The sequence below is a fragment of the Solenopsis invicta genome, chromosome 4 (assembly GCF_016802725.1).
Source record: "Solenopsis invicta isolate M01_SB chromosome 4, UNIL_Sinv_3.0, whole genome shotgun sequence".
NCBI classification, from domain to species: domain Eukaryota; kingdom Metazoa; phylum Arthropoda; class Insecta; order Hymenoptera; family Formicidae; genus Solenopsis; species Solenopsis invicta.
The window spans coordinates 5,005,321-5,024,065 of record NC_052667.1 but is presented as its reverse complement, the minus strand read 5'-3'; the positions used below and the strand labels follow the sequence as shown (position 1 = coordinate 5,024,065).

Below are 18,745 nucleotides of genomic sequence, written 5' to 3'. Positions count from 1 at the left end.
AAACCCTTATCATTGCCCCGACATATATTCCCAAAAAGCAAACCCTCCCGAAATAAATAAGTTTAGTACTGAATTGAATCCATCCAGTTCATACAGTTATGCGTTCACTATATAATAGCTATAAGTTTCAGTATCACATTTTTTTTATATGTACATAACGTGAAAGTGTCAGCAGTGTTGTAATTATATTATAATTTTGCCCTTTCTCAAAAATAATGATGATGGTACAATTATATCATTTTATTATATAATTAATTTTTTTTATATAATACCTATAGCTCTTAATGTTTAAATTTTATTCAAGTATCACGTACTTGTTTTGTAAATAATATGTAGCATTTGCACATTTATATAAAAGAAAGCGATACAAATTGTGTCGACTGTTACAAATTGTGTCGACTGGACAGAATTGTCTCGTTCAACGTTTCCCAATTTTAATGAAAGTCAAATTTATTTAAATTTTAGACTTTCATCTTATTGCATTAGTTTTACATGTCATCGTGCACTTGGCTTGGCTCACGAGACACGAGCTCGCGATTTGTGCATCGTCAGAGAGATTTCGTACGTCGACACCGATATTTTATCGGTGGCTCGGGAACGACGGCGTCGGAGTTTTGCGTTACGTCGCGCCGACGGCATTAATAATTTAGCGGGCGGTTTTTTTTTCTGCGGAGACCGACGCGTTCGATCGGGGCGTGCGCCACCGCGACGTAGGCCGAGATGTAGCGTGCGTTCGTTCCTATTGCAACGACGGCGGAAGGTCACCGAGGAGACGGTTTGGCGGTCTCCCGAGCTGTGGCGAACGGTGGTCGATTAATCTGCCCGCGGATCGATTTACCATCGCAGTTTCTCTCAGCGCGATGCTATCGTTAAGGGGAAAAAAGAGAAAGAAATGGATTTTTAACATAAAAACTGTCAAGTCAGTTAAAGTAACCGATTTGTAGTTTTTTTTTTTTTTTTTCAAATTTATAATGATACTTTTTCTGAGGTACTTTTTATTGCAATAATTAAATTTATTTTATTTTTTCTCTTCATTATCTACTTTTTTTCAAGACATGTACACGGAGAAAAAAAATTGTTAGCTTGATTAAATTTTTCAATTTGATTAAATTTCTTCAGTTCAAACATTTACGTATAAGTATAGATTAAATATAAATGTAATTAAATAAAATATGTAAATGCTTTTTTTTTCCAGTGTATAATACATTTGAATAGTAGAAATATTTTTTAAGGTCTTTTCCCATAGATATTTGTTGCAATATGTGAAAGATTAATTTTTAAGATACATTCTTGGTATCGAAGGCTTCTCGATTCCAATCACTTTTTTATTTATTTAAAGTGGTTTCAAAAGTTCATGAATATGCTTTCATGTTTCTAGAACAAGTATCTACACTTTATTTTTGAAAAAAAAATCAAACGTAGTAATTTAATTATTTTTGAAATTTCGAGAAACTGCCATAAATGGAAATTGTTGTCATAAGTTGAAATATAATGGACCTTTTTGTACCAGATAGCACAAATATCTGTCAAATCTTTAAAAAATTTATATCATCCATAAAAGTAAAACTAGTAACTTTTACCTGGACTCATTTTAAAAATAAAACTCTGCATAAAAAAGTCAACACCCTTGGGAGTTTTCCCCCCTTGTTCCGCATAATATACCTTATGAAAAATTTGTAAAGGTGAAAAATACATACATCTTTTATAAAAATTAAAGTAGCGAGTTTTTGAAAGATTAATGTTATTTATAAAAAAAATCACTATTTAATTTTAAGTGGCGAATTCAATATGGCGGACTGAAATATAAAATTTTCTTAGATTTGAATGAAACTCATACTACAAGAGGTTTTAAGATCACTAAATCTATAATCAAACTTTTAAAATTCAATATGGCGGATAAAAACATACTGAATTTTATTGGATCTAAGTTATATTTTAGTTCGCCATTTAAAATTTTTAAATTTTAATCACTTTATAATTAGCGACCCTAAAAAACCTCTAGTAAGATATGAATTAGATGTTAATAATTTCTAGAAAAAAGTCGGGCATAAAAGGGTTAAGGGAATTGAAGCTTTTTTCAAGCTTTTTATGTAAAAAAAAAAATATAATATAGTATATAATATAGTATATTTAAATAGTAAAAATAAGTATGCGCTAATTGTTGGTAGTTCTAGTGTCACTCGGACCATTTTTCTTTTTGCGTTACATGCGATGATGATGCGCGCGTACGTGCGTTCGTGACCGGGCTCTGATAAACGAAATAATCCATATCGATGCACCGCGCCGTTGCGTGACTACGTGCGAAAGCCGCGGCCGATTGGGCGCGTGTGTCGCGATCGGACTCGACCGCGAACGATATTTTTAATGCGTTGTACGTAGGTACGATCCAACGACAACGACATAATGCTCCTCGTAATCGAGAGAGAAGTAGCGCGTGCGAATGGTACATATTTTCCGAGTGAGTCAGCGCCCACCGGCCCCATCCGCGCCCGCTGGATCCGAGAGTCGCGGCGCGCGAAGGGTCGATTAATTGGATCGAACGAGAAAAACGATACTCTATTTTTAACCCGCGTGGAGGATCGACGAGACACTCCTGTTGCACCGTAAAAACGCTACGTGTCCACCTTCGCCTCACGCTAGTGCGATAATTATCGCAATTATTTATTTGCATCTAGATGTGTGCACAGTGTGCACGTCGTGCTGTTTTTCTTCTTTTTTTTTTAATTTTTCATAATTTCCTTTACCTGGAAAAAGTCGCGACAGAAACATTATGTCAGCGACGGAAATTTCGACTGGCAGGATTGTCAGTAGTCAGAAAAAACTGGGAAAAATCAAGGAATCAAAACATTTATTAATCAAAGATAAAATTAATTAAATTACTGTAAACCAATTCTAAATTTTCTAGTTTTAATTTTTTTTTTAATTATTAAACATAATTTTTAAAATTATTTAAGGACTTATTGTAAATATTTTTTATGATTTTTAAATTTTGCAGTGAACGATTTGCAGAAAGCTACAGAGCAGTTAAAAAAAGAAAACTATACGGAAAGAACAATTTTGTTGAAATAATCAAAATAAAATCTCAAAATAATTGTGTTGAACCATTTAAAAAATTGTATCGAATATTTAACTTGGTTACTAAAATGTCAAAATTGTTTACAGCGACATTATTATATTCGAGCGTCCCACATAATTATTTTGATCAACACAAAATTATTTTTTGATCTGTATTTTTAGATGCCGCACTAAAATTGTTCTTTCCGTGTACAATATCATGACTTTTGCATATAGTTTTACATATGTTAACGATGTTTCATAAAGTATTCGCAGTAAGATTATAAAAAATTATATAAAATATTTACAAGATGCTTCAGTAAATGCACTTTTCGAACACGAACGGATTTATTACGAGAGATGTTTTATCTTTGTTTCGCATATAAATATTATTTGCGATAATTAATAATAAGTTTTAATATTATCTGCTTTGTTTTTTGTTACGCTCTTCTTTTTGGCGTCACTCAGGGAACTTTTTCCAAAAAGTAACCGGAAATAATCGGGGAATATTTTTTCTGTTTCGCACACCAACTGGATTAGGCACTCGAATTTGCTAAAGACTTGAATCGTGACTTCTAATCAGATCATCGAAAAAGAATCTCCAAATGTTAACTGGTAGGAAATTCTGGTTTAAATTCAAGCAAATGTTATCGGTGTGTCCGTTGAAAGGCGTTAGACCAGTCTATCGCAATATACACGTTTTTTCTCGAAAAGCTTGATTTATAGTATTTTGCTTTTTATTATTCGAACGTGATTTACAAAAGTATTGGAGGAATTATCTGTTATCACAATTTTCCAGACTGTTCGTGTATTTTTTGCTCTCTTTTAAGTTTCTCCTTTTTAACGATATGCATTTCTCTCTCTCTCTCTCTCTCTCTCTCTCTCTCTCTCTTTGTCTCTTTCTGAGAGGGGGATCGATTTTATTTAGAGGATTATCTCTGGGTGTCCTTTCATTTTTCTGGTTACGCAATCTAAATGTGTGTATCTGCACCGTTCACAACACGGCCGGCGGATAAATCCGTAAAGTGGCTTCGTTAAGCGCAGTAAACTCATCTCAATACCGCACATTTAACTACCGATGCGAGTGTCCAGGTTCAATAACTCATGGTTTATACGCTTGTCCTAGCGTTAATTAAACACGATACGATTTCGCCGTTATTATAACATAACCGCGTTTATCATAGAATTCCACAAGATAAATTTTAATATCATTTGTCGATACCCGAACGTGATAGATTAGTTTCGGTTTGTGGTGTCAGATCGTGCCCATCGAAACACGATTTTCGATATTGCAGTGATCAATTAAGATAATCTTACAAAATTACGTATATTTACTATCTCTTTATTTTATTTATATCATTTATCATATATCATTTATCATATTTGTCCTATTATATTTTTCTTCTCGTATCAATAATATTTTATGTTGCATATACTTGATACGCAAATTTTGTGTGTTTAAAGAGCTAAACGATTGATATAATAATTATATCATTTATTTCTTTGTACACGTAGGAAATAATTTTCTCGTATAAAAAGTATGAAAGAACATGAGAACACGAGAATCAGCCTTGATTGAAAAAATGCAAGAATATTTTGGAAAGATTCTTAATTCCGCGCAAAACAGTCGACGCTATGAAAAATAAATAAAAGCACTGCGAATATTCGAGTCACGATGTTAACAGGCAATTGTTACTCCACGTTGAAAAAAATCATTGGGTCATCGTCGACTACATCGAAAATCGCAATTGTTACAGGCTTCCGAGAGCAAAGTGTTTTCAATAACGCCGGTTCGAAATAGGTTAAACGGTTATTCAACGATGTAAAAGAGACAGGCTACATAGGGTGCGCGGAGTTGGTAAAAAAAACTCTTGAACGGTGAATAATGCACAAACGCATCGTAAGATTTTCCAGGTGGGTGCGTTTTCTGATAACACGTTTCACCCAGATCGATATCGTTTCTTCTCGCGCCACCGGCACTACCGGGAAAAAGCGGGGGGTGAGGGAGGGGAGGGGAGGGGTCGGAGGGCGAGGAGAGTAGCGGAGGGTGCACCCTTAAAGCCCCATTTTAGACGGATCGATTTTCAAGTGTTGTCGCACGAGGGAGAGAGAGAGAGGGGCAACTCGTATGCAACTCCGTTTTAATTTCTTGCCATATGGCATCGCGGCCATAGAATTTCCACGTCGCTTTCAGTGTAATATTAATCTTTTTCACGTTCATATATTCTTCTGTAACTACGTACCCTATACATTTAATATTGCATATCGCGCGGGGTAGGTCGTCCATTACAATGTACTGCGCTGCTAAACGTGGGAGAGGAACGGTATGAAGCCGAAATACATCGCGTAGGCAGGTTTAACAATGCGCGAAATTATACGTAGAAATGCTCCAAGTCGAAATTACCTCGTGATGACGACACCGGCGTTTCTTTGTTCTGTTTGATTACACGGACGGGATGTCGTCTCTATTACTTCCAGGCATCGATAAGATATCTATGGATTGCACTATGTCAGTAAGTTACGCTACGATGCTAGAGTGCAGTGATTATAAAAAAAAAAACTGTTTAGTTACGAAGCTGTTGGAAAATAGCTAGGTACACGATTAATTCATGAAAAAAAGAGATATTTTTCGAGTACGCTGAAAAAAGTTTCTTCCGATCAGAGTTACTCTCTCGGTGGTTTACCTTTGTCTTTGCCGACAAGCATATAGCACGCAAAGAAGTATAAAATAATTTGTTTTTAAAGTTGGGAAATATTTTTTTCAAACAAGAAAATGACGTTAAAAAAAAATATCTGTTTGAGAATAAAAAATTTTTTTTCAGTATAACAATAGTTACTGTAAACATTTTTTAATTGTCGATAAAGAAAGATAGATAAATAATTAAACGGCTACAAAACCGTGCAATTCCATAGGGTTTTTTTTAATTTTTTTAAAAACAAATGTTTCAAAATATTTAACCCAAAAAGTAATTTAACAATGAGAACTGAGTTTTGTTTTAGTCTGGCGCAAATATTTGCGCGCTGATATAATAATTACGTATCTATATTTATAAAAAAAGTAAAAGTATATTCAGAGATGGGAAATCTTTAATTATTAAGAAATAATTGTTCATCCTAAATCTTTATTTGAATACCTATTATATGTCCAGGAAAAAAATGGTCACATTTATATAAAAGAAAAAACAAACGGTTTCTGTTAGGAGCAACTTGTAGAATTTTGTAAATAGAAAGTGAAGAAACTATTGCATTAGTTCAAATAATATTTCTTTCTTCTTTTCTCTTTTATCATTAATGGTAAAAAAAGGTAAATATAAATTGTCACGAGATAAACAGATAATAAATATAAAATTCCTGCGAGAATGAAACAAGTTCAAACGTTTTTATTTTTCTTCTCTTAAATGGGCCTTGAAAATTGAAGCCTACAACTTTGTTCTTGTATTACACATCTGAAATATCATTATTTTTATACGATGGACGACTTAAAGATGAGAAGTTTTTTGTTTCGTGTAAATTTAAGGACTCGCAATTTTGTGGAAAATCATTCAATTATATTAAATTATATTCTTTCATATTCTACTTTATACATGTGTCTTTTCTCGCAGTGACGATTATCATCCGACTTTGATCGGGATTAACTGCGCTAATATAATAGAGGTCGTGCGTTTAAAGCGGCATTGTCTCTTTAACGGACTCTATCGGCGCCTATACCGAGTTTTATCTGGAATTTTCGTTATCCGAGAAAATCCATTGCCCCCCTCTTACTCTCGGATAATATTCCGCATCTGGCCTCAACAATGGCTCGATTGTGCGCGGTTCGATATAACGTTGCCCAGAGGCAACCGGTTAATTACCCGACGTCACAGTTACCCCGAATCGTCACTCGTATCGATCGTCCGTCATACGGGCCCCCCATATCGCGTGGTGGCGAATAATCCCACGCAACGAACGTATTTTCACGCGAGATCTCTTTCCTCGCTTTTGACTTCGCGAGAAGCCAGGGAGTCAAGAGAGGCCAACGCGACGCGGAGCGTCGCGTCGCGAGCATCCGTCCTACTTGTCTCTCCTAGTTTTCACGGTCGTTAACCCCCCGGGTTACGAAACGCCGCGATATTCGATCCCTCCCGCGACATCCGCAACGTTTCGGAAAGGAGAGACGCGTTTTCCACGCGCGTCATGATACAAAGTACAGTTTTCTGTTTTCCTCAGGGGTGTTGAAAACGAAGGAAGGAAAGAAAAGAGAGGCGAGCATGGAATTTTTAGGGGGGACACCGCGACGTCGTCGTCACGACACACGACCACGACGCGAGACCGCAAAGGGTTTAAACGTCTCATCGGAAGGGTGTCGCGTACGTATCGATCGCGCGCGCGTTTACCGTCTCCCGGTCTATCGATAATTCCGAGGTGAAGCGACGCGACGCGACGCACACGAGGGTGTAATTCCAATCTCTAGACTTAACAATCTCGAAACGAGGTTCCAGCTGGACGGCTGGATGTCGGAGAAAAAGAAAGAGAAGAAGATAGAGAGAGAGAGAGAAAGAGAAAGGAGGGGGTGGAGGAGGAGGAAGAGGAAGAGAGAGATGGAAAACGAGACGAGAGCATCGGACGCAGGCCGGGTCGCGAGCTTGCGCGAGCTCCGCGCAAGTTCCGGCAAGTAGTTTTCCAAATAGAGTCCATCGGCCGGCGAGAGAGAGAGTGGAAAAAAGTATCCCGTGAAAAGGGGTTCGCTGTTGTGCGCCGCCTAACACGCGCGCGTCGTTGCCGCGTTTCCGCGCGTGCGGCGCGACGCGTAGCGCTGCGCACGCGTTGCATTGGCGCGGCCCGGGACGCGCAAGCGATGGGACCGATCCGATTTTCGACTCTCGACACACTCGATGGGAACGATCCTCCCGAGTCCGGTCGATAGAACGATGGACTCAGGGACGCGATTGGAGACCAGGGACCCCGCGAATCGTGGCCGCCTTTCATTGTACATACGTACGCGCGTAAAGCGGAGCGACTTGACGTTCGCCGAAAATCTACGTGCATTGAGAGAAAAAAAGCCGAAATATTCAAAAGCAAATATTACACTGAAATCAAATGTTTTATGTCTAAGTAAATATTTTTATTTTAACATCATCTCCAATTTGAATAAATATTACCTAGTAAAAAATACTTTATTTTCAAACTTAGGAAATGTTCTTTTTTTAATTAAGGAAATAATGTTAAATATATTTAGTTAAATATAAAGAACTTTTTTCAATGTACATGTGACATTTTATTCAATATTTATTAGTTGAAGTAAATAAAATTTTGTTTGTTATTTTCTTCATTTCTCTGTCTTTCTCTTACGCTTTGTTTCTTGTGTTGTTTTGGGCGATGAAGGTGATAAAGTCGCAACGCATATCACGCTCGGAAACAATTCCCTAAAAATTACGATAAAATTCAAATCGAGGCAGCGACACTAAGAATCGACATTGCTATCGCATAGTACTGCAGTTAAAGAGTAGAGAGAGAGAGAGAGACAAAGAAAGGGTCAATGGTACTCGAAATTTATTAAGCAGTGTCATTTCGTCTCGGCATACTGTTTTTTTGTCAAGCACGTCTCTTCCTGCACACCCGCGCGCTCATGGAAAACAGCCCTGCACGTTCTGCCCTTCCAAGCGAAGAAAGTATCCGTGCCCTTTTTGGCCCTTGCGACTCAAAGCCGTCGCTAATCGTCGCTGCTGCTGCTGCAGCGGTGATGGCGGCGGCGTTGCCGCAACTTTCCTGGAGCGTTTCTCGGAGCGTTGGGCGCACGGGAAGGGAGAAAGAGAGAAAGAGGGAGAGAGAGAGAGAGAGAGAGAGACGACGTGTATACTCTTGCTCTCTCCATCCCTTCGTCCTTCTCTGTCGCGCGCGCGCGCGCGCCCGAGCAGGGGTGGCCGACCAATTAAATATGTCGACCACGGCGGGGTGTGGCGCTTGCGCATGCGCGCGGCGTCGCGCGCGCGCGGTAAGGGAGCGGCACGGCGACGAGAAGGGAGAAGGGAGAAGGAAGGAACCGGCCGGCGCGCGAGCAGAAAGAGGCGACGAGTGCTTGGCGAACGGTTTGTGTGGTGCGCGCTACCGTCGAGTTAGGCTCGAGACCGGAGTGTATCGCGCGATCGAGGCGGTTTCTCAAAGGCGGTTACTCTTGCGAGGGAGGTGTACTCGGCGTGTTGCTGCTCGGCAGGAAAGCGAATTCGACGAGCCCCCGGCCGGACGGTAAAGGGCTAAAGGGGAGATCGGACGATTCGGGCGACGCGCACAACGCGAGAGAGTCGAGGGAGTCGTTCGTAGAGAGAGAGAAACAGAGAGACGCGCAGCGGTTAACGAGAAAGCAACGAGATGACGATGGCAACCGAGACGGAGAACAACGGGCCCGAGAGCAAGGAGATCAAGGACGTGAAGGAGATGAAGGAGGCGCTTAAGGACGACGCGCCGCCGGACAACAAGCAGGAGGAGAAGGACACGGCGACGAAGAAGGACGAGGCGGCCGCCGGCAAGAAGGACGACGACGCCGCCGCAGCCGCGGCCGGCGGCGCGACCGCGGCGCCGGCGAAGGCCAACACCGTGCACCACCCCGACTACGAGAAGGACGTTGTTTATCTATATCAGTTTCCGCGGACGCCGCTGCTGCCGTCCCTGTCCCCGTACGGTCTCAAGGTGGAGACGTGGTTGCGGTTGAACGGCATCAAATACGAGGTGAGTGTCTTTCTCTCCTTCTCTCCCTCCCTCCCTCCCCCTCCCTCTCGCCCTCTCGCCCCTTTGCTGTCTTCCTCGAGACCAAATCGACCTGCCTCGCGTTTTCTTTATTACGTGCGTGTCTGCCTGCGTGCCTGCGTGCGTGAGTACGTACGTGCGTGTCTATCTATCCGTCCGTCTGTCTGCCGGTCTTGCCTGCCGGCGAGGGAGGATCGATTGCCTTTATCCACCTCGAGAGTGAGCGCCCCGGTCTCTCTGACTGTTCCCTCTTCCCCCCCCCTCTCTCTGTCTTTCTCTACGCGCGCGCGGTCGATCGTCCCTTGGAATCGAGGCGTTTTCGAACACATTACGCATTAACTCGCCTTCGAAGGAAGGAGCACAAGTTTCCAGCATTCCGCGTGGATTCGCAATCGGACAAATTGAAAGCGATCCATTTTTCGCGACGTCGATTGTGGCTGTCACGGATTAGAGCGAGCGTGCCCCCTCCCCCTCCCCCTCCTCCTCCGCCGCCTACTCTCTCCGCCGCTTACTCGGTCGTCGCGATTCGAATAATCGAGCGAGCGATTTAAATCCTCCCCTATCCTCCAACCATCCGTCGCAATCGGCGGCGCGACATGGCGTCGCGATTTAATCCGCGCGGCTGGTGTAATGTCGGCCGACCCCGGGAGCACGAACGAGGAACGCTACGCGACGATTCACGAGGGGGTGATTTCACGTCGTAGAACCCCCGTGGATTGCAACGAACTCGCGCGACGGGCGTTTCGATCTGTCCGATCGCAGAAGAGGCCTGTTTGCGTTAGCCTCGCGGTAGTCGTCTTTGAGATGAATCGAGCTGGAAGACGCTCAAAGAAATTTCGCGAACGGAGCTGATTGCAAGGAGGGAAGCTACCGCGAAATGTTCCAGCGATTAGCCTATATTTAGCGACTCCCTTTGAACGATTTCTCTCTCTCTCTCTCTCTCTCTCCCTTTCTCTTTGGATTCTCTCGTACGTTCTTCCGGTCGAGGTGATCCCGCCGTTCGTACGTGCTCGAGTGCGCGTCGCGGCGTCGCAAGCGTAATTATCTTGCTGCGACGCACGATAAAAATGCACGCATAAAGACGGCCTTCGCGCGGACCGCTTCAAAATGGCGGCCGCTGTCAACTTTCGGAGCGGTGGTGGTGCCTTCGACCCTAGGCGTAGACCCCGATGAAAAGTGGAGTATTCAGTCCGGTTAATTCGCGTCCCGGGAATTGCAATTAAACGTGTTTTTCGCTTGTAACGACGGCTGTATAACTTGACGAACGTGTGCTACGAGTCTTTGCGGACCAATTACGAATCATGTAGGTCGAAGCTAGAGTGAAAATATGATGAAAATCTAGAAACGAAAATAGCAGTCGCGTCCATATTTTAATGGATATTTTCGAAAAGATGAAGAACGTGACGTTAACATCTTTAACGTTAAAAGAACGCTCGGGCATTATGCTCCTTAGGCAGAGATGAAAATGACTGAAAAAAACTGGAGACTTTGAAATAGGGAAAGAAATTTGCTTCTTAGATATATTTTCCAAGATTGTTCTGTTCTTCAAAATTTCAACGTTTCTTCTAGTCTATATAACTGTCTTGAAAATTGGCAAATTTTGTAGAGTAATGTGAAATTTTTTCTCAGATTTTCTCTTCGAATATCTCGTAAGCATCTTCTAATATTTTTCATAAAATATTCTGCTAGAAAAATGATATGACATTGCACTTTGAAGACTGTAAGCATTTTATGGCCTTATTTCAAACAAAGATAAAATTTATATAATAAATTTATATAAGTTTATATAATATAAGTACATTAATAATACATTTATTATTATTTAAATTAAACTTGAGTTAAATAAATAAGAGTACTAGCTAATTCTAATGAAATCTTTCTCTTTGTATCAAACGTATAGCAAATATATTTATAATTTAAATGTCAAGAAAAATAAATTACAAGTCTCTTTTCTTTTACTGTATTTTTCCGCAAAATACAGTTTTACCGCGAAAAAACTAACTTTTTACTCTGAAGTCAAAATACATGTTTTTTTTTTCATCTCTATTCTCGCGCTATCGCGTTCTAACCACGCTTGACGGAGCTTCAAGATGCCTCAAGAGGTTTTTCCTCCCTGAAGAGAAATATATCCCGACATTTTAAATTTAATCGATCCCTCTCTATCCTAGACTACGCTCTACGCGCCCGCGGTTTTCGTAAAAATGAGCAAACCGCATTCCGACATGGATTCTCGTCTTTAATCGGGGCTTAATTTGCGCGGAATTCGACGCGGTAATTCCGGAGCAACGTCTGCTTGCGGTGTATCGTTTGCCCGCGAGAGAGACCGTAAGCGATCGGCCGTTTCTTTCCGCTGCGCGATTTTATTGATATAGAAAGCGGGGCATCTCGCTCTTCCGAGACGAGGTAAGAAAACGATCTTTCGGACGAAAGTTCCGTCTATTCCGCCGGAATTGTTACGGTCGCGTTGCTCGCCTCGGTTCCTGAGAAAACGCGATGCGATAATCGGTACGCCGAACTCGTCGAATTTGCGTCAGTTTTTTTCTCTTTTCCCTCTCCCCCCCCTCCACCGATTCGAAGATCAATGGAGTACACTGTTAAATGTTAAAAAAGCAAATTGAAATCAATTTTTCTAGTTGAATAACAAACATTTTATTTTTTCTTTTTACTTTTTTGTGTGTCGAAATTTATTATTTTAACACAAAATATATGGTCAAAGAACATTTTTATCTAATCAATCCATTTCTGTCGTTAAATTGTTTAGTTTCGAAGTAAGAAATATCCGTATTATCGTACGCACCTAGTAAATAACAAATTGAACTCGAGTCTTGAACTATTTTCATAGTTAATTTAATTGTTTTAATTGACGAGATATTAAGTAGGAGCAGTATCGATCTATTAAAAATAACTCAAATTGACGCTACGAATTTAACAGTGTATCGCGAATTTCCCTTCCTCCCTTTCTCCGCCTCCGCCTTCCGCGCGTATCAATCGATTGTCGTCGTCGGCGCGGTTGACAACGCTTTCTCGCACGAAAGTTGAAATTCTTCCCAGCGAGACAACGTACCTCACTCTCGTCTAATTATCGCGATTCATTAGGGCGATATTGTGAGCGAAAATCATTGCTAATGATCGGTATAATGGCCAATTGAGAATTCGCTCGTCGCCTCGCCTTTGTATATTCATTGTCGGCTGCTGTGTGGTCGTTAGCTTAGGAGCGGCGGGTTAACGGGCTTCTCTCTCACATTTTCATTACCGCGCGCAGCGCAGAGTGTTACTCTGTAACACATACGGATCGAGCAGCGCGCCTCTTCCAGCTGCGAGATTCCAGCCGCGCGGCGCGGCGCGATTCGAAACTCACGTGTCTTACATTATTGGAGGCTCGTGGTAGAAACCAGGCCTGTACGAAACTCCACGGCGACTCGAAATCTCTCGAATTTTCTCTTCGCGTGATATTGAGCAAGCAGGCTAGAAGCAGGCCGATTCGTGTACGCTGCACGAAGGAGGCTGCATTAGATATCCGTGCGTTTCCTTTGGTCAAATTCTTTAGGCAGAGTTTTCCTTAGGAATGCTTTGAAAGAATAGAATGCCAGTTAATAGTTGTCGAAATTTAACTATGGCTTTCTTAGGCTTATTCTTTTCTTTCTTTTGTTAAGGACAAAAAGCTTCGGCCGTGAATACCCGAATTTTGTCCTTGAATTTTGACCAGTTGCGGAACAAAGTAACGAACAATACGGCTTGTGCAGCGTAAATGACATTTTGCTGCAGTTTTGAATAAATAACTTTTAAATGAGTAAATGGATCCTCCTAAACTTGAGCACGAATTACACTGTTAAATGTTGAAGAATCAAATTTAAACAAATTCTCTGAGTTAAATAACATTTTGTCGTTTTTAACTGCTAACGTCGAAATTTATTATTTTCATGCAAAATTCGTAGTTAAAAAAACAATCTTATCTAATCCGTTTCTGTGGTTAAATTACTTAGTTTCAAAGTAAGTTGTGTCCGTATGCACCTAGTACATAATAAATAAAATTTGAGTTAAATTTAACATTTTTATAATTAACTTGTGTAATTTCATTGTTTTAAATTGACGATATATTAAGTAGAAGCAATGGCGACCTATATAAGAAAGATTAAAAATAACTCAAATTCAACAAAATGAATTTATATTGCAATATATATAAAAAAATTTAATTTAATTTTTAATACTACTTCCTCATCAAATTTGCAATATACTTTCTATAAAACGCGATTACGTGACCTATAATTTGTGATAGAATTCAAAACAGAATTTCATTTATAATTTTGTATATCAAATTATGAATATAATTATAGATGGATAAAAATTGTATTATACAAACCATAATTTGATTTAAAATATTTGATCCTTTCTTTTTTTAATTCTATTGCAGATTATAAATCGTGTAAAATAGAGAGAAGAAAAAGTAAACAAAAGATTAACTAACTTCTAAGTTATTGATAAGAGAATTGTGCTCAAATTTTTGTGATCAAAAATTTTTTAGATAATCAAAATCAAATAATGAAGCAATCTATGAAATTTTTACATCTTTGTTAACGCTTTTAAATGCGACACATATATTCTTGACAGAAAATCATGACTGTCGTTTTTTACAATTATCTTCTCTTAACTGTAAATATTTTCGCGATTAATTCTCGAGTTAAAGCTTTATCAGAGCGTATCTCCCAGAATGGCGCCGAGATTAAAATGTTACGAAGATTAAGAAAGAATTAAAAGGATTTTTAAAGGAAAAGGATTAAAAGGATTTTCAAAAAATTCTGATTGGCACAGGGAGCCTGCACTGTAAACACATTTTGTGTAAAATTAAATTTATTTGGTGATTTAACAAATTTACAATATGATGAAAAATTATAGAAATGAAAATGATAAGGTAACAAAAATTTTGCAATTGTACTATTATATAATTCAAGTATCATCTCTTTATTATACACGTTGAAAGCAATAAAATGACTACGTGCGCACACTGAGGAAAAAAAAGTTGTTAAATTGATTAAATTTTTCAACTTGATTAAATTTCTTCAGTCCAAGTATTTTATGTATTAAACTCAAATACATAAAATACTGGAACCTTGAGCATTTATTCAACTTAAATATAAAAATACTTGCAGTTAACAACAGTTTTCTTTCTTCAGTGCAGTACAATCCCGCGCCGCGGGAATAAGTTTTCCGCGGTTGCAACTGCGGCGCAGAATTCCGCGCGTCGGTGATCTCTAGCCTGGTTATCGACCCTCGTGTGACACATTTGTCTTCCTTCCACATTGTCGCTCTTGCCTACCCCCTTCGAGTCGTTACCCCGACATCTGTTGAACATAACGCTCCGTTCCTACGGAAGGAAGGGAGCGACGACGAGAGTTGCCGTTCGTAGCTGCGTTAAACGAAGGAATGCTTCTTCTCTCGTGCCGTTCGCGAGGGCTTTCTCAACGAAGTTTTGGAGCAGCGAGCTTCGAAGATTTGTGAAGCCCCTAATCTAATCTAGGTCTATTGCCAGCGATATATCAAGTTATATCGAAGATTGGTTTCCAGGGAGGAAAGTTTATAAATAAATCATTTACACGTGTTTTGCTCGAAGATACTCGTCATGCTTCAATTTGGAAGCGAGCTTCGTAGAAGCGTTTCTAATCTAATCTAACTCTATTGACTGTAATACGTAGAGACATATTTGGGAGATGGATTTCCAGAGAGAAAAACTTAAGAATTCCATCAGTAGACGTTTCATCTCGAGATAGCCGTCGTATCTAATCTGAACAAAGGATACGTTTAATGTTAAAGTGTGGGGTTAATAGCTATTGTCATTGTTACTTCCGACTAAAAGGCGTATATCAGTTGCACAGATTATTTACGATGCGCTATAAATAGCAGCATAGAGTTTGTCCTGATATTGGAAGCTATTATTCATTTCAACGTAATGAGGACGAAGATAATTGCACGGCGATGTAATTAGTTGTTATGTCGTTCTTACGGGAAAAGCTAATTAGATATATTTCTTCGGGGGCTCAATTACTTTTCGTGCGATAGCTTCGATGCATTTGAAACAAAGTACTTTGAATCTCTCAAAGCAAAAGTTTGTTATTTCTAGCACAGTTTTATCTCTTTGCTGCTTTGAAGTTTAACTCGCCTTTCGATGGCTTTAATCGCTCATTTAAAGATCGCTCGCTTACCGTGATATTGAAAACTTTTTATTTTCGTTTGATGTTTAATATTTATGATTAAAAACTTTTCCTTTTGATATTTGCGATGTATTAAGTAAATTTTTTTTGTATACAAAAAATTGAGAAATGACCACAGTGATCGAAGCAGATCTTAATGCTCGAGTTTATATACACTCAAAAAATGGTCTTGCAAGTACAGCCATAATTTTTCGGCTGCAAGAGACTAAGGTGGATAAATGATTTATGATAAATATTGTGATATCGCATATCGTTTGCTATTTAACTGATTTAAATAACAGACGGAATTTATATCTGACCGATTTGTGAAATTTAGAAAGAAAATTTTTCTGTCAAGAAAAATTGCTAAAATTTTGCTGTTACAAATTCTATATGTGCAAAAATTTATTAGGATCTATTTATTCGTTGGAGACGTTATAAAATTCAATGTATTTTTAAGTTAAGCTAAATTTAATGTATCTATTATTGAAGAGCATAAGCTATTATTGAAGAGCATAAGCATGAAAGTTAGTGCTCTTTTAACAATATTATTACAATGTTTTTATGTTCGTGCTTAGAATTTGCTACGTTACATTACATTAAATTTTGCTGCGTATTTTAACAGTGTCTGTAAGTCGAATCTTTTTTTTACACTTTTAAAAATCGGCAAAAACGGAAGTTTCAAGCGGGTACGTTAAAAAATTTAATGTTGTGAAAAGTGCACTAAATTTTACGCATATACTTTTCAGTTGTAGATATATTGAATTCAATGTACTTTAAATTTAATGTTTGGCTTAAATTTATTAAAAATGCATTGAATTTTGCGACGTTTTTAGCAGTGGCATATAATTTCCTTTAAACGTGCATTTAGCGTTCAAGAAATCGCAGTTAGTTCTCGACGTTAGTTAATTATTTCGCTCTTCAATATCAGTAGTCTCATGTACCATAACTGCGCTCCGGGGAAGTGGCAGCTGTCTTGCCGTAATATCGTGCCACGAGATATCATTCGCCGCATTTTCCCAATGAATGCCCGTTCCGATCGCGAAATGGTAGAATGGAAGAAAAGAGGTCACAGGTAATACGGAGGAAGTTCCTATTGAACTAATCATTACCAAGATAGCCACAAATAACGGGTGGATTGGTCGAGATCAATTGGTCAAGCTGACCAATTTCGGACATGCTAACGGTTATCGCGCGTCTAACGGGCACATCGCGTTTTCGACGAGTACTTTCCTCGCGTTTCTTCTTCTCTCGGTTTCGCATCGATAACTCGGTAGCTATAAACGACCGACACCATTCTGCGACCCGCCAGAGAGAGAGAGAAAGAGAGAAAGAGAGAGAGAGAAAGAGAGATAACTCGAGGTCCGCCCTATATCTGGAAACGCAAGACCTTCTTTTATTTCTGAAGAAACGGCCTTTTTATCCCAGTTTCGCATTTAGCTTCCCTCGAAAAAAGACCTGCGTTAATCTCGCGCCAGTCTGGTGTCTCTCAGGTAAAACTCCGCTTACTTCTTAAAAGGGTTTCTAATTAAGGAGGCACAAAGTTCTTATCGAGGGATCGAGTTGAGCATCCGCGTTTCGAGATACGCCGATGCATTCAAATCTCTCGCTCACTTCGATTTTGAGCGCGACAATACGTCACGCGGGGAAGAGAGTGCGTTTCTTTCTCTCTCTCCCTGTGATGAAGCTGTCATTGAATTGGTCATTGTGCGAGGAGAAAAGCGAAACGTTTCAGACTTTCGTCCGAAGGCGAGGCGACGGCGGCGCTAAAATGTGTGTTACTGTCGTTCGAGGAATGCGGCTTTGTCCGCTTTTTCCCAACGACTCCGCTAAGCAGAGCTAATCAATGAAATCGCAACGAACATACTTACGCTTCCGCGTTCCCGCTTTCGATAAGCCGCGACGTGGCGGGGCCCGGCCGGTGCGTTTTGCATTCGAGGAGTGAATTTAGATATCAGGTCGCTGAACACAACGGCACGCCTCGGGTAAACGGCGAGGATTTGGCGTCCTCGATAGCCAGCGCTCCGCGAACGTCCGATTACGTCAAGCGTGTATCTTTATGGCAGTTTCGTGCGCGCCGTCGGCGGCGCGAATCTCCAGCATCGAAATCCCATTTGTTATAGGGGAGAGTAAATTAGAAAGGCGTCCGAAAAATAAAAAGAAAAGAAAAAAAATAGATGCAAAAGCGACAGCGAGACGCGAGCGAGCGAAGCGAAATGAGGCTTGAGCGTTAAAACGATTTCGCGTAATCGGCGCGCAAGAAGAAAATAATTTTCCATCTGAGCGCGGCGCTCATGGAGCGCGCGAACGCTTACCGGTTAATGCCGCGCCACGATGTAGAAACAATTGGCAAATTATTAAGTGCAGCATCCGCCCGTTAATCCTACCGGAGTGTTCACACGTGTTTCGCACCCGTCTGTCCACAAGTTTCCCACCACCGGCGCGGCGTCGCCTAACTAAAGCGCAGAATGCACGCTCCTCGTACATCCTCGGATGTATTAGAGCGGCTCTTATTGTTAGATCTCACGTGCGAGTCTAGAATGCAATAAGAGAACGAATAAATATATGGCTAGAGGAGCGTGCCTCTCTCTCTTTCTGATGGTGCTGCTTGGATATCGTTGCGCGAATCTTTTGTATAATTTATTTATAATAATACACAGTGGAAAACATTTTGTATTTATGTTAAAACCGGTCCTTGTTAAAGTTTTTAACACAAGTGTTAATACACAACGCAGGGTGATTATGTTATTTGAATATTTTGTGCTAAATTGATATTCAACTTTTCC

General features: G+C 40.1%; 1 protein-coding gene across 2 annotated transcripts in view; it reads left to right on the top strand.

The window, feature by feature from the left end:
- Nucleotides 1-9,074: 9,074 nt before the first annotated feature.
- The window catches only part of LOC105195580 (failed axon connections), a 37,084-nt gene continuing 27,413 nt past the window's right edge, over nucleotides 9,075-18,745 (top strand). The window contains exon 1 of one of the 2 annotated variants that reach the window (XM_011161047.3): nucleotides 9,075-9,756. In XM_011161047.3, coding sequence (XP_011159349.1) covers nucleotides 9,400-9,756 — 357 coding nt within the window. In that variant the 5' untranslated portion in view covers nucleotides 9,075-9,399. The remainder of the gene's footprint in view (nucleotides 9,757-18,745) is intronic. The other variant, XM_011161048.3, reaches the window with a different exon arrangement.